Source organism: Rhipicephalus microplus, chromosome 1 (assembly GCF_043290135.1).
Source record: "Rhipicephalus microplus isolate Deutch F79 chromosome 1, USDA_Rmic, whole genome shotgun sequence".
Taxonomy (NCBI): Eukaryota; Metazoa; Arthropoda; class Arachnida; order Ixodida; family Ixodidae; genus Rhipicephalus; species Rhipicephalus microplus.
In genome coordinates this window covers 115,970,433-115,986,995 of record NC_134700.1, presented here as the reverse complement: position 1 = coordinate 115,986,995, position 16,563 = coordinate 115,970,433, and the positions used below count along the sequence as shown (strand labels likewise).

The 16,563-nt window shown below is 43.8% G+C and overlaps 1 protein-coding gene across 7 annotated transcripts in view; it reads right to left on the bottom strand.

Annotated features, from left to right (window-relative positions):
- Positions 1-547: 547 nt before the first annotated feature.
- Positions 548-16,563, bottom strand: part of LOC119178150 (uncharacterized) — a 29,766-nt gene continuing 13,750 nt past the window's right edge. For 4 of the 7 annotated variants that reach the window (XM_037429318.2, XM_037429322.2, XM_037429323.2 and 1 more), the window contains 5 exons: positions 10,294-10,573; positions 8,712-8,810; positions 5,430-5,507; positions 5,074-5,139; positions 548-3,143 (listed from right to left, as the gene is read on the bottom strand). In XM_037429318.2, the coding sequence (XP_037285215.2) occupies positions 3,093-3,143; positions 5,074-5,139; positions 5,430-5,507; positions 8,712-8,810; positions 10,294-10,527 (528 nt within the window). In that variant the 5' untranslated portion in view covers positions 10,528-10,573 and the 3' untranslated portion in view covers positions 548-3,092. Of the gene's footprint in view, positions 3,144-5,073; positions 5,140-5,429; positions 5,508-8,711; positions 8,811-10,293; positions 10,574-10,759; positions 10,902-14,057; positions 14,269-16,563 lie in introns of those variants that run through there. The other 3 variants (XM_037429317.2, XM_037429321.2, XM_075887308.1) reach the window with 3 other exon arrangements.

Here is a 16,563-nt window from a genome sequence, read left to right as displayed (position 1 = left end):
GGATACAAACTTCCTCTTTTACAGTTTACTCAACCTGCGATCCACCATTGAAACCTGCTATATAATCGGATGTGTGTTTCACAACCAGCAAGAGTGTAGTGCTAGTGAGAAAACTGGGCACGTGACAAGGTAAGACGTACATTTATATCCATTGGTAGTCGTTTGAAACATAATGCGAACATTCTAGAAACACTGTGGTGGCCTGTCTGAATGAAGATATAATTCACAGAATAGATAGTTGGATATGAAAACATAAAAGTGAATCATTGAGACGTGAAAACATATTAATGACCCACCTGATTCTCTACGGAATGGTGTTCCCGTTGATCATGCCGGAAATATGGACGTCAAGCGCAGTGAAGCGCAGAAAGACCCTCAGCTTATGATAGTGCTACGAAAAAATGCGGTGTCTTACTATCATTGTGTATACATTTATAATGTTCGTGACCAGGTTTACAGGGTAAAAAGACCCATGTAGCCAAAAATTGGAAAGAGGACTAGCCAAAAAGTAGACAACTCACGTGAAGGCCAGAAAAAGTAGCCGCACTTGCGTGGAAGAAATGACATCATTTTTATTTCAACAAATAAATCTGCCAGCCCTTGGGCAAAATGCAAATATTTACGGCATGAACACATTGAAATTCTCGACTTCGGTAATTTGTGATGAAGTATGTGGTGGCTTGCAAAATAATAATTGCTGGGGTTTAACGCCCCGATTATCAGAGATGCCGTAGTGGAGGGCACCACAAATTTCAACCAGCTGGGGTTATTTACCGTGCACATTAATCCACGAACACAAGTTTCAAGCATTTTCGCCTCCATCGAAACTGTGGGCGCTATGGAAGGCGTTTGATCCTGCGACCTGTACATCAGCAGCCGAGTGCCTTAGCCAATACACCCCCGCGGTGGCTTGCACTGCTGCAAAAATAGCGTTCTTTGCGCGCCTAGTGTTTACGTTCTTAAAATGGCTTAATGCCACAGCTTTCAGGCGATAAGAAATATGAATCCGACAATAGTAGCGCTGAAATTTAAACTGGTCGCGTTGAAACATAAATTGGAGTGTGTATTTTCAGAATTATTTCTTGCAAGATGCCTGTTTAAATACGAGCAGCTAATATTTCTGAGTAGATGTTCGATATATGGCACATTCACACTTGAGAAGCGAAAACGAAAACGCTGGAGCAACCGCAAAAGCAAGGTCACACGCGTCGGAAGCGTTAGCATTCGTTCGTCCCCTCGTATCTGCCACCGCCACCTTTGACACTTTGAAAATTTATTCAATTTGCCCCACTTTCTGAGCTTTAAATTTCAAACGGAATTCCAGTTATGCGTGCAACGCGCTAGAAGGAAACACTTCGCACCTTTTCAAACGTACTTTTGGGGGATACACACGCAGAAACGCCCTGCCGTGGTGGTCTAGTGGCTAAGGTACTCGGCTGCTGATCCGCAGGTTGTGGGATGAAACCCCTGCTGCAGCTGCTGCGTTTCCGATGGAGGCGGAAACGTTGTAGGCCCGTGTGCTGAGATCTGGGTGCACGGTAAAGAACCTCAGGTGGTCGAAATTTGTGGTGTCCTCCACTACGGCGTCTCTCATAATCATATGGGGCTTTGGGACGTTAAGCCCCACAAATCAATCAACACGCAGAAACGACACGAGAAGACAAACTGGCAGTGCTGGCGGCACACACAACTTGCTAAGCAAGATACGTTCTGGCATGTCGACTCGCTGTTGCTGCACTGTTTTCTACTTCCAGTGTTCTCGGCTATCGGGATCCAAGCAAAGCTCTTGAATAATGCATCCTTGTCGATGCCGTGATCTTTGTCGTACTGCGCGATTGCGCCGATGTGAGCTACCGCCGACGCCTTTGGCGCCATGTTGAAGTTACAGTCTGTTTCAGCACAAAGTCCTGTTATCTTTCTTGTACCGTGTACCCGCGCTGTCTTGTACGATGATTACAGGTGCTTGTTTACGAAACATAATTTGAGCCAGTTCAGCCAAAGCCGTCACATATAAATTGGTCTCCGACCAATCTTTTTTTTTCTTTCATCAGCCTGGCGGTCTCGTTTTCCGTCCTCATAGGTGGCTACGCTAGCGAATTTCTGGTGCGTTCTGCCTCTTTCGCTCCCATCGAGGCCAAGTGTGAAGGCGCATTTACTGAGAAATGACACAATAGGTAATTCAATCACTAATCATGTGTTGCGTTTCAATAGGGATTTACAATTAGTTTGAAAAATAATAGCGCTCAATAAATCTTGTGTGGAAACTCATGCTATTGGTGACCATGCTTAACTATGTTGCAGCAGCGTAGCCAATGCATTTTTGTGTCATGAAAGTGTTAAATTCAATTTCCCAAACTAAAACCACACCATTGCCACCACGTTTGATAGTACATACTCAATTTATAGTGAACTCGAGGTCACTAGATGTACATAATCCAGCAAACGTTGCCGAAAAAATAGTCCACGTGCCTTTTCATGACGCCGGAAAGAAAGTAGGTAAAAGAAACAAATCAACTGAGTATGCGAAAGCTAGCCACACTTGGACACCCTGAGGCAGACTCTAATGACAGGCAGTGATTCTGGTCATCTTGGTACAGAATTGTCACAATATTGGCATATTGTGCAATGAGCTGTAAAATGCGGCATTGTAAACAGATGACCATTTTTTAGGGCTTTGAGTCGCTGGGTGAGCAATTTTCGTGAACCGTTGGCGGCTTCAGTTGAAGGCGAACACGGTCCAAGATCTGGCAAAGAGGAAGTGTAGGAAAACGGGCCTATTCTATGTGACACATAAGTTTGTATATTAAGACGTGTAGTATTGGGTGACATGCAATATGCAGAAGCACAAACCACGAAAGAAGTGCTCGCGTTGTCCCCTGCGGAAAGCCCGCCCAAGCGATGCATTTGGAAATAGTCTTGCTGCAGTATCTTCAATAAAACCCACCTGGGCTTCTAGAACAGCGTGACAACATACATGAAAGTTGTCTCAGCAACTTGCACAAGAGTTATCCTGACGTACCGACATGGTGAAAAAGCAGTGATGACATATAATTGCGCACGCGAGAAAGGTACAGTACGAATTGAGGTCAGTGCTATAAGGCCGGGCATTGCTGGACCGCAGGAAATTCCAGAGGATGTGACATCTGCGTAAGAGTGACGAACAAGGATTTAACCGCTTTTCTCGAGAAACAACAAAATGAAAGAGATAGGGACACAATATTGCCCACCTTTACAGCAGGTTATACGGGTGTCCTATCTCATTCTAATAAGTGTTGAAAAAGCCACCGATGCACTTTATGCCAAAGCGACACAAGTCATGTTGTTGACTATGGCGTTGAGGAAGTCAAGATACTTTCATGCTCTGTTTAATTGCTTAGTTAGGCAACATTAAGTAACCAACATCAAAAGCAACGAAGCTGGATAAAATATTCCAACTAGAAAGTTCTATTCGCCTCGCGAAACGTCTGATTAGACTGTTTCTAGCTTTGCACTTCTAGAACAGTAGTGTTTTTCTGTTCCTGCAGACACCTTCTAAATACAAAACGATACCACGTGACATGCAAACTTGCGTTCTGCAAATGTCGTGGCCTGTAATGTCTGGCCTATATGGCTTAAAAGGCGACTGGAGAACGATGATCCAGGTGGCGTTGCGATGATGAGTCTGTTGCTCGCCACAGCGCACGCGATAACCACTCCGTCTGCTTACCACTGCCACGAACCTCCACGGGACAAGCTCATAGTTAGTATTGATAAACTCATTGAGTACTGTAAGAAGAGCGTGCAAGCAGTTGTGCTACTTCGTAATTTTGAATAGGAAATTCTTTTTCCCATAATTCACCAAGACTTCAGTGATGTGTTGCCGTCACAGAGAAGTTCCGTTAACGGGCGTCCAAGCCACGAGTGGTCTGCCCGCGACATATTTGTATGCCGGACACTCTATCTACTGTGCCATGGCGACACACACTAGATTCTTTAGAAATGTGCCTTTTATATAGCACACGTTCCCCATGAAGTGCTCTTGGTCGACAGGGTGGTGTTGCCCTCTGCGAGTGATAAAGTAAACTAATTTATCAGTACTGTAGCGTTTGTGATTAGCCCCTGCAACGCGTCGTTGCTGTTCATTGTGCGTCCGTCTGGGCCGGCGCGTTTTCTGTAGGAGAAGTGCGGTCTTGTGAAAATTGTAACAAATCGCAAGGTGCCGACCTTAGACCATGCGTCGTTTTTAAAACGTTGGCATTGCTGATAGCACTCTTCATACCAAAGATAGCTCTGCAACGTCTGCTCCACGTCTGTCCTACATGACCTAGCTCTAACCTCTCGTTTCCCACTTAAGCATGCCCCGAGAAATATCGCCTCTGAGCTACAGAGTAGACAACAGGCGCGTATCGTGTCCCTGTACAAAATCTTTTGTTAAAACACGGTGCGCGACGGGTCCGTTAGCTAAATTTCCGGATTCAACTTGCGTTGGTGTTCTAGCTGTCACACTGCCGTCTCTGATTACGCTCTCACTGTCAATTGCTACAGCTGCCACAATTGTTTGTTTAATCACCGATTATGATAGTCACAGAAATGGATATGCGTCACCAAGCATGAACGTGTGGGTCCCAGGTGATATAAATGTGCAGCAGACATTCAATTACTTTTGTCGGGAAAGATTTATTTTCGTGTTATGCTGATTACTATGGCAAACGAATCAATGGAGTTTTTTGTATTTTGTAGGCTTCTGCAGTATTCAAAAAAGCTCTTTTGTACCTAATAGGTAGTTAGGAACCGTCTGAGGAAACGTTCCGCAGAGCGATCACTAAACTTTTCGCCGTAATATTTAGCCAGATTTGTTGAATTGGTAGTTAGTTATCAATTCTTGCCTAATTAGGCATAAAACAGTAGTGCGACTTCTTCACATAGTAGCCAACAATTGGTATTCGGTCGTATTGTCATAAAGTGCATGGGCATGTTCTTAATTATGGCTAGAGTTGGCGAGGGCACCCCGTACACATATCTGAGACGGAAGTGAACCTATCAATTCACAGCATTAACATTAAAATCCGTTTATCTTGAACGAGTTGGCTTTACCTCAATCTTAGGCGATGAAGGAGGAAGCGGCTTGATGATCTTCACCAGTCCACAGTGCCGGTTGTCCTGGTTCGAAAGCAAAGGTAGTCAATAAATAGTTTGTGCACGGGAAAGCAATGGTAACGCCTGGCTCGAATTGTACATGATAGAAAGTTACAGTTGGCTCATTTCGCACCATATCAAATTTGCGAAGTTGATGGACCGACAGATGGCACTGAAGTCGTTTTTAGAAACGGTGGGTGAACATCGTTACGTTAGGAATGCTTGATTCCCGACAAGGTAGGTGGATATCGCAAGTACACAGAGATCAGCAGAAAGTGATTAAGTACAAACTACACACAGCTGACGTTTCTTACCTCTAATTCGTCTTCAAAGCATTGCCAGGAGTAGTTGCGCCGAATTCGGGGCTTTTTGGGGCAACTTTCACAGTGTTTCTGTATAAAAACGAAACAGTAGAATAATCAATGAGAAACGACACACTTAGGCCCACAATCAATGCCAGCTATGAGCGTCTTCAATAGAAGTAAACTGAATTGCAAAAAAGTTAACGCACATTCTCCCCCATTTTAGTGGTTCAGCATTTCACAACCTAACTTTAGGAGAGGTGGTGATAGAATTAGCTAGACATGGGCAATGAAAACAAATAAAAAACTTAGGGTTCTCTACGACAACGACATCTACAAGAAGAAGAAGAGAGTGGATCCCGCACACATGTGGAAATCGGTGCTAGATCGAAGCTCCACATGACGTAGTCGAGCGCCGTACTACCTCGCTGAGCAACCGAGAAGACGAGTCCAAAGCTAGCCAAAGTCTGTCGCAGATGCTTTGTATCGTTATAAATTCCCCACTTAAAGGGGTTTTGAAGCACTTCGCAAACACAACTCACAAAATGCAGTCCAGTGGTCGAAGCTACCGCCAGCATGTGTGCGTAACACTACAGTGCAGCACACAGCGCATAATTTATCATAACTTTATATATGCGTGGTTTCTTTATTTCATGCTTCATTTAAATTTACTGGTCGTGTGACAATGCAGAAAACTTATCTTCCTGGAAAGCTTCTTGAACATACTTTGCGACGTGACTCTGAAAGGTAATTTTTGTACAAACTTTGAAAATATTGAAATAGTGGTCATACTGGTATTACGCGAAAAGGGCATTTGAACTTTTGGCGCCTGATTATAAGTTTCTCATTGAAAGCAGTCATATAGGAACATCAACAACTTGACAAAGACAGCTAGAAATCAAGCACTCTTCTCTCGACAAAAAAAAAAAAAAAACAACGCCCGGCCTGCGTGCAACGTGCAGCACAATCACAGCGAAAGCTAGAAGAGCGGCCTTTCAGAACCTTTTCTAAACACTTTTTGGGTGACTGCTACAAGCACACTTTCTGGGTACTTAGTATGCTATAATTATAACTTTTGTGTAGTAGGCCAGAATTCGCTATGCTATATTTCGTCATTCTTCGGAAAGCGCGGTATCCGCTACACACTAACTAGAAGTTTTGTGCAATTTTTTTATCAAGTGACTGACGACGATGAATAATTATGGCTGAAGTGCGTAAGCACGGCAGTTAGTGGGTGATCAAGAACAAGTTTTATAATATGTGGCAGCATTAGACAATCGAATCGTTATACAGTTCGCATTGTGTGGCGCCTGGTTGTTCCTTTGATGTTCTAGAACACTTGACTACTCATATTAACGCTATTCCTTTCCCGACATCAAGCCTGCCTAAGACATGTTGAAAAACGATTTCCAAGCACTGGCGTGGCTCAGTAGTAGAACACTGGAAGGGCACGTAGTTGACCAGGGTGGATATCCCAACGTGTCCTTCCTGTTTTTATTTACACAGTTTTTTTTATTACTTGCGATACTGGTTACGGCCACCAGCGGCAGCAGCGGACAACTACGCCACCACGCGTGACCTGTGGTTTGATGTCACGTACGCCAATATCAAGTACGTCACAAAAGCACGTGGCTAGAAGCACCTTAAAATGACATTTTGTGTTGCTTACAAATTAAAAACTGATTATACATACAGGTTACCTACAGGTGATAATATGTGTCGTATTCATTATCTGCTTTTTTCACTATTTAAACGTAAAAAAACTGAGGTATATTCATGAAATGAATAATAAAAACTGTCAAACTGTGGGATGGTTCAGTGTTACCATGAATCTACCCGGACATTCCCCCCTCACGCGTGTAAATGAGGGACTAAGTAATGTACAGTTACATAAAATGTCTATTGGTGATCGTCATGAGCGTAATCATTACCATCGTGACATATAGTGGGTACCTTGAATGTGCTGTGCCGCGATGCCAGAAAGAGAATGTGTGATCTAGAATGCGCTTCTTCTTCATCATTTTCAGCGTCATCGTAATCATCATCGAGGGACGACTGAGGACATTGCTCGATTCTAAGGAGCTTTACCCCTAAAGAAAGTGTCACCCTGAGCACAGAAGCTCTCTGGAGTGCTTTATGTTTTGTATAATAAGTACCCAGTGCTGACATGCGCCGTAGGTGCTACATGCAGTACACTATGCATACGAAGCCGATCAGGTCTTGTGCTTTGTGTTGGCACGTAAATGAAGTCATCTTGAAAGCGGAACAAACTAAAAGAACAGTGAAAACAAAAAAGGGCACCTCGCACAATAAAGAGGCCCTGAAAAAGTTGTTCAATTAACCACAAAATAGACTCACTTAAAGAGCTTATTGCCTCAATAATTCAACGCCGCAAAAATTTTAAAAATCCGCAAAGTAGAAGCGGATGGGTTACAAATATTTGACGCATGCTGCAATGGCGTTCTCTCTTCCTTCGTGAAGACGAAAGCGCTGCGGCTAAGCATGGGGGATGACATGGGCAAAGAAAATGCGTCAAGCGTGCCTCATGACCTTGAGCACTTTTGTCTCTTTGAATACACGGCCTTTTCTGTGTTATCATACGCGAACGCATGGACAAGTCACGGACTACCACGGCATATCCATGTGAAACCGAGAGCGCCATGTTGAAATCAGCCAGTAGCTGATAGAAGGCTTTCCACGACTGATTTTGAGCTTCATACGTCTTTGTTAAAGAAGAGAAAGGAATCCTCAACTGACTTTGCTTATTCATTGCAAATTGCATGCCCCGTGCTGCACTATATTCTTTGGCTCGCGCGTTCTCGGGAGCCTCTACAACCCATCGGCAGAGTTTTCTGACCATGCTCAAAAAGTGCTGCCGAGCCCCCTTAAACCAGGAAGTTCGATTCAGTAGTCCTCTAAGTTTGATCAACTCGTAAACATAGACATTTCTGCGTTTGCTGATCTAGATGAATAGATGGTGCCGGGCCCATTTTTTCTGTGTCTATTCGATACGAACACCATTTTCCTGCGAAACATCAAGTGCATTCTATCAATCGTCAATCCTATATTGAAATGAAAGACCAGGAACTGAGCTGTTCAGATAACATAAGAACAATCCCATTATCCTTGAACAAATTTTACTTTTTAGTATAAGAAATGAACGAAAGCTTGTCACTGAAAGGAAGCTGCTTACCAATGTTGGTCTATACCTTTCTTAATCCTACAGCGTGTCGAAGTATTCTACCAAGTGATTAACTATTTCAATATTTACGCAAAGATAAGTACAGCCCTTACCAATATGTATTGCAGGCTTCCTGATTCTGTGCAACCAATCCACGCACAGGCCGCTGCACACTCCTTTGTCTCCTGCAGACCTTGGTCCGTCCGCTTGAGCTGAAGAAATGAAAATACTTCAAGACGCGGCGGAGATTATGATATGTTGGAATTTAACGTCCGAAACCATAATAAAAATATGAGAGACGCCGTAGTGGAAAGCTCCGAAAATTTTGACCACCTGGTGTTTTAACGTGCATCAAAATCTGAGCTCATGGGCCTATAGCATTTTTTTCTCCGTCAAAAATACAGCCCCTGCAGCTGGCATTTCATCCCGTGGCCTTGCAGTTAGCAGTAGAACAACATAATCACTAAAGCAGCGCGGTAGACGCAGCGCAGAGCAGCAGTGGAATCTAGTCTACTACAAGCTGACTGCGTCTTTAGCATGATGCAGTTTGCGAAAGTTTTCGACGTCGGGCGTTACGATTATCGGCGCGTGTTTGCAGAATAAATCAGGCCTGTGAGACTGTTCACATTTACAGAACTGCCTAGTGCAAATACTTCAGCCGACATGTAGGTGGAAGGTTAGCATTCCTGCTACTTCCTGTCAGCGCTTTAATTTTTGCAAACAAGCTTGCGATAATTATATTAACTCAGTCATTTAGATGACGGCGTCTTCTCTGTCTTTCAGCCTGTGTAATCATTCGCGAGTGCACTTGGGTAGCATACTGATATTTATGGTGTTAAGTGATGACGTGGTCAGAACGCATTCACCACATTTTCCACTTGATCAAACACAAAAAATTTCGTATAGTGAACCTAAAACAGTGGTCTGAAGATCACTTGAGCTAGCGACCCGCAGCCACGAAATTTAGTTTCCCGACGAGTCGGGATGCTGAAGAAGCTTGAAAGCTCTGTCGAGGGGTGTTAGCTAGCATTATCATTTGGAAGCGTTTCGAACACTTCATGTGTGGGTATTTTCTTCGAAGGGTATTATGCGTCAGGTATTGAGCAACATATCGATGCTGATCTCCGAAATGGCTGAAACCAAGACACTAATATTTAAATCTAGAATCTTTGTTCCGTGGTTGCTTTTATACATATGATGACAGCACAACGTGTCTCAGAAAAAAAAAAAGTTTTTGAGAAGAGTAAGGCCTGCGAAGCTCATGAACACACGTAAATAAATAAAAAAGGAAAGACAAAGAGTAATTTTCTGGTTTGGCTGCCAGCGAAAGGTACGTGGCTGGCATGTTTGAAACCCCTGACTTGTAAAGGTGTCATTTTAGCAATGGGCGTTGTTTATTACCAGAGTGATTACCATGGTGTTTGAGAATAGAACTTAATAAAAGAAATTCCAAGAAGCCAAAGCGCGTTAGTATCCACTGCTGTGCAAAAAGAGGTACACCAATGTTGTGTACATGGACTGCGTTCTCCAGCCACCTTGCTACTTTAATATCATTTCAGGAAAACTTTCCGCAGATCCTTAAAGACAGAAGTGCACATTCACTGAGAGCTGAATTCACCACTATTTACGCCCGTCTTCACCGTAATGGACCATCATTCGGTTGAGCACAACACCGACTCCACATCGCTAGCTCACCATATTTCTGGGCGTCTGCACGAAGTGTACGGGACAAGTGAGCACGTGAGCCCTGGTCAAGATGTCCTTGCAGTCGTTGCAGAAGCAGTGACCGCACACGGCGTGCCATGCCAGTCCCGCGAGGTCGCCGCAGCGCAGGCACTGTGAACCTTCGGGGGGTCTCTGCTTCAGGAGAATGCGCGTCCGGTCTTTAAGGTCAGGGAAGTCACGTACCGTCACCTCGAAGGTGGCCATGCTGCCTTATTTTTATTCCATCCAAGGCACCCAGGATATTCAGCGTCTGCAAGGCAAAAACTATAATTTACATCCGCCATCATAAGAATGCTCGAATAGGCGCAGATCCTTTCTGTGTCCAGCCCGGACGAAACTAACTACTCAAGCATAAAAGTCCCTATGTTTTTAAGCCTTCCCGATGCAAATGATTTCGGGTTAATTTGTTTAAAGAGGCTTAGTTTATGGGCCCTACCAAGCTTCACGTAGGTCTGGGCCCCAATCGCACATTTGACATAGAAGTAATAAGCGTTAAAGCGTGCACTACTGGGTGCGCTTTGCCCTAAACCTTTATTTCCGGCATTCTAGTGTGCGTTTTATTATCTTCATGTCAATGAAAACAATGCCCACTGCGAGGCTATAGTCACGGTCTTTATTCTACCGGTTGGCGTCAATATTCTCGAGAAGGAAAATAAAACCATTATTCTGTGAAGTAGCTGTTCCATCAGAACCCTTCACAGGACGCTGACGTCTTTTGTCGCTCTCGGCGAGCGTTTGCCTTAGAAATTCGCTATATTATAATATCAACATACAAAGGCGTTTTTGGTTTGCATGTGGTATGCTATTGACTCGAACATGATGAATTGCTCTAACTGAAGCCGCATTAGAATTATGTGCGTACAATGACCGGCATGCAGAACGTGCGCAGGTCATTGTACACACAAAGTATTATTTGCCTTTAGTGTTTCTTTAACAGGAACACTACAGAAAAATAATGCTTCATCTGAAAGTGAAAAGATAATGTTTGAGAACCTCTACAACCACAATGTCATACTCAGAAAAAATTCAGTTATCGACAAAAATAAGGTAGGTGCAGGGCACGATTAGTGCCCCCAGAGCGGCATTGCTGGAAGTACAGCCCGATGAGGTGAATTGTTTCAGTAAGAACGATGCCCTGCAGTACTCAAACTGCTCTTGACATAAAAGAGCAGTGTAAAGCCGTACACAATGAAATTAGAAGGAACGTGCTCGTTTTAACTTGATTCATGAGGAAAAAAAACACTCCCCGTTGGTATTAAAAACGGGGCAAGCCCCGTTTTTCTCTCCGGGTTTCGCTCGGCAAGGGGTCAGTAGAGCTTTAATTTGGTCTAGATGGTAGAACATTCTAATCACTAGCGCACTATTTATCCCGTTCTCTTTGTGGTTTGTCTATCGTGCATATTTGTTTTTGCGAAACTCGATCAATATGACAGGAAAAGTTTCTGTATATGTTCCCTTCATATAGAAGAGTTGTGCGTAGATAACAGTTACAGCTATACGGCGAAGGCACAATGTGTTCATTCAGGCAACGTGCCTAGTGTGTCGCAAATGACGAACACAAGAAAAGAACATGGGGCCACTGGCAATCTTATCTGGGGTGCAGTGAAAAAAATTGCGAAAAAACAAGCTACCACTTGCGGATAATACATGCAGAACCTTCACATTTCGCATAATTTGTTCTAGAACACTTACACCGACAGTGCCTACGTAGGATGACGTGATTGTATAAGGCCGCATAAACTTAATGAAAGTAATGTACAACGAAAGTAATGTACAACAACCTCGGAGAGGAGCAGCGCTTCCAGATAGGTAATAGTGCACTTGAAGTCGTAAAATACTGTGTATACTTAGGGCAGGTAATAACCGCAGAGCCTAACCACGAGATAGAAGTAACTAGAAGAATAAGAATGGGGTGGAGCACATTTGGCAAGCCCTCTCAAATTATGACAGGTAGATTGCCACTATCCCTCAAGAGGAAGGTATATAACAGCTGTATCTTGCCGGTACTTAGCTACGGAGCAGAAACCTGGAGACTTACAAAGAAGGTTCAGCTTAAATTGAGGACGACGCAGCGAGCAATGGAAAGAAAAATGGTAGGTGTAACTTTAAGAAACAAGAAGAGAGCAGAGTGGATTAGGCGACAAACGGGGGTTAAGGATATCATAGTTGCAATAAAGAAGAGGAAATGGACATGGGCCGGGCATGTAGCGCGTAGACAGGATAACCGCTGGTCATTAAGGTTAACTAACTGGATTCCCAGAGAAGGGAAGCGGGTTAGGGGGAGACAGAAGGTTAGGTGGGCAGATGAGATTAAGAAGTTTGCGGGTATAAATTGGCAGCAGCAAGCACAGGACCGGGTTAACTGGCGGAACAAGGGAGAGGCCTTTGTCCTGCAGTGGACGTAGTCAGGCCGATGATGATGATGATGATGATGATGATGATGATGATGATGATGATGAAACTTAATGAAATATCTTGTAACAGGAAAGAAACGCTCAACTTTATGCCTAAATAAAGAAGATTTTGATTCAGCACTTTCGCTAGTACAGTATGCAGGAAATGTGAGATTTCAGTAAATAATGGGCAGCTATAGAGTGAATATTGAGAACAAATAATTGGTTGAAATCTAGTATATCAAACTTGGTGCAAAAACTAACATATAGTATGCACTTGTGGTTCACTGGCCAATTTAAAACTGTATGCTTTTATAACTTTCAAAAATGAACGCGAAACATGAGGCTGCTTTTCAAATATCTTTTTTTCTTTTGCTAGCCACAGCGCCGAGCTGGTGCCCCAGCTTTAGGCGCTCTGACAAGCCGAAGATGCCACCCACATACTCCTGCCCTCACCTGCAGCACCACGACTACTATCATTGTCGAGTGAGGGCGTGAAACTGCCGGACACCTTTACAATAAAGCTTGTGCTATCTTTTTCTTTCACTCTCTCTCGTTTGCCTTAGCGCTACGTTTGCTGTTCAATAGAAGTTGCACTGTTAGCAGCCTTTGGAGTAGGGTGCTCTGAATGTAGTAACTTCTTTGTAGCTTGTTGAGAGTGACTGATTAACATTCGCGGGGCCTTAGATGCGGTGTGGGGTATGTTCTTCTGTTTGGCTAATGGCTCTTAAGAGAGCCAGCAAATGTATCAGGGACGCTGTCCGTTTTCCATCGTATATAAGCTAGGGACGTCACTACCCCACTTGTTGTGGGACTCTATCACAATGGACGGTATCCCCTAACCTGTATTGAAACAGAGAGACCCGGTTATAGAGTGAGACCCTTGACTAGCAGCTTAATTTAGTGAACACGACTCGGCAGGCCACCAGGACTCACAGTTTTTTAAACGAGTACGCCCTGCACAATGCGTGCAGGCGATTCGCTTTCCAGTTGAATCAGCCTGTATCGCTATCATGAATTCATATAGGCTCACAAAAACCCTTTTGTGAGGCCATTCGGTTGGCGCGATGATATCACGGATGCGTTATAAAGCAGTCATATAGAGTTTTCTTCACTACACTTATGCACCTGCCAAGGCCCCAGTTATGTCACACCGAAATGTGTTTGCTTTTATGGAAATAATTGTGTGACAGTGCTTGCGTGCGTCAAGGTTTCTTGAATTTCGTACTGTTCTAAAACCCGTAGAGCAGACTTCGAGTGATGCGATCATGAACTCATCATGAAATTGTACCAAAATTGACCGACGAATCAAATACATCGCCATGAAAAACTTAAACTCACTTGTCCAGGTGTATCGATACTATGGTATGCGATGCAAATAGTTCAACCAGTAACGTAAGTTCATGCATGGGCAATGGCAAAGATGTCTTCTTCGCAGGTTCGAATGAATGAGTCCATTCGATGGCGGCTTTAGGCAACTGCTTCAGCGGCGCGAACCCGTGTAATTCACGTAAGTGTCGAGACTCTGCTGAGGCAAATGTTTTAGCAAGAGGCTGAGCATCGGATATGATACATCTGAAGTGGAGTTAGAAAAAATTGATTGGGAACATGTCGTACTAAGATGAATTGAAGGCTGCGAAAAGAACGCCTATAGTGTGAACAATTCGTTCAGCGGCAGAATGAGTTGATCGATGGTTGCCTTCTGCAGCGCTAGTGGTTGATAGACCTTCGATCATGCAGCGCTCATTCAAATCAGCCCTAAACCGCTCCAAGTCAAAAGACGAGGCAGCAGTTTCTTGCTTTTCCTACCCTTCCAACGAGCGCTGTGTGCTCCTTGTTGCTTATTTTTTTATAAAGCGAAGGTACAATGTCTGCACGAAGCCTCGAGCCTGTCAGGATTTTGCACTTGTCGGCTACAAGCTGTTCTTTTTGCTAGCGCAGTTGGAAACGCACAACACGAAATGAAATCAGCTAATCACGCACGACAGCCACGTGAGACAAGCAAAAACTAGCTATAGCGACTGCATGGCAGAGCAGGCTAGGATACAATTTACAATTCGTAGTTCTCGTATATGAACCAATTGAGAGTATGTACCTCAATTCATGCTCTCAGTAGTGCGCAAAAATGATGAGAAACGTCATGAAAGCACAATGCAGTCATTGTTTTGTACTTCTAGAGGCTGTCTAAAGGCCTTTTAACGCCAATCTGTCATTGGCTAGCTCGTGCCGCAGTAGTAGTAGTAGTCGTAGTAGTAGAAGTAGTAGTAGTAGAAGGTATCTAGAAAAAAACGCATCAGCTGAGCCGGCAGGTGACGCGATATCGCTTTTGCCAAATAGATTTAGGTGGGCTCATATAAGCAAACGGGGGTTAAGGATATAATAGTTGAAACCAAGAAGAGGAAATGGAAATGGGCTGGGCATGTAGTGCGTAGACAGGACAATCGCTTGTCATTAAGGGTTACTAACTGGATTCCCAGAGAAGGAAAGCGGGTTAGGTGGTGATAGAAGGTTAGGTGGACAGATGAGATTAAGAAGTTTGCGGGTATAAATTGGCAGCAACAAGCACAGGGCCAAATAACTGGCGGAACATAAGAGAGGCCTTTGTCCTGCAGTGTACGTAGTCAGGCTGATGATGATGATGATGATGATGATTTAAACCTACAGGTCAATTCACGTCCCCTTATCTCACCACTGAGTCATATACACCCGCTCATTTTCCGATCACATGTGACATCGCTAATCAACCGCGTAGACTCGCGCGTATCGACGTCGCCATGATGAAAGCACCGTGTGGTGAGCTTGCTAAGTGAAGGTCAAGAGCTAGCCGCCACCCATTGCTAGTGTGTACCACGACTCTGAAATGCCAGCTTGTGAATCCGACGCGCCGCAGCGAAGGGCTTCCACAAGTACCAAGGGCAGCAGGGGCCAATGCAAGGATTACCGCAAGGTGCAGAACGGCACATCTACAGCTTTTTTGTACGACCAACAATAAGTATTCCACGAGGGCTGTGATATGGTTCCCTAGCTGCACTAAATTGAAACACAAATCCTTTTTAGATACTCCCAACTTAGACACCGCTAGTTTTGTTCTTGTGTCTCATCCCATCAAAAGAGGGGTGTACGATAAAGCCAAATTATCGCAAGGTTCTTCCCTGTCAGGCGGCAGGCCGTAGGTTTCTTCCACAAATCATTCCCATTGTGAACAACGCTTGGTCTCTTCCCCATCGCTCCCATTGTTAACAACGCTCGTTAGCAACGTGAGTGTCTCTTAATTATTCAAAAGCTTTCAACTCTATAAATCATGAACTTTTGCTCAGAAAGCTCGGTCATTATGGTACACGTAATATTGCTTTAGATTTATTGAGGCCTTAGTTAGCTCATAGGCAGCAGTTCGTGCAGATGAGTAGCGTTGTATCTCACATTTGATCATTTGATGTCAGCGTGTCCCATGAAATTATCCTGGGGCCCTATTATTTATTCTTTTTGTTAATGACATTAAAAACATTGATGACAACACGCACTTTGTAATCTACGCTTAAGCTACTACGTTATTCTTTTCATCTATTAGTCCAGCCAAACTGATCGGGAAAGAATGCAGTTTTTAATAAATTACACCCATGGGCTCTGGACAACGAACTCGTAATTAATCGTGGAACAACTAAATTGGTGTTTTTTCGCAATGAAATGCGCGTGTAATCTTTATTGATGATTCAGTTTCAAATAATACCAATATCAAACTTGACAGTTATGTAAAATATTTGTGTGTAATACTTTATCAGAACATGACGTGGTGTAGCCATATTTATTTTCTTACAGGGAAGCTTTCGCAAATCACAAGAATCATCCA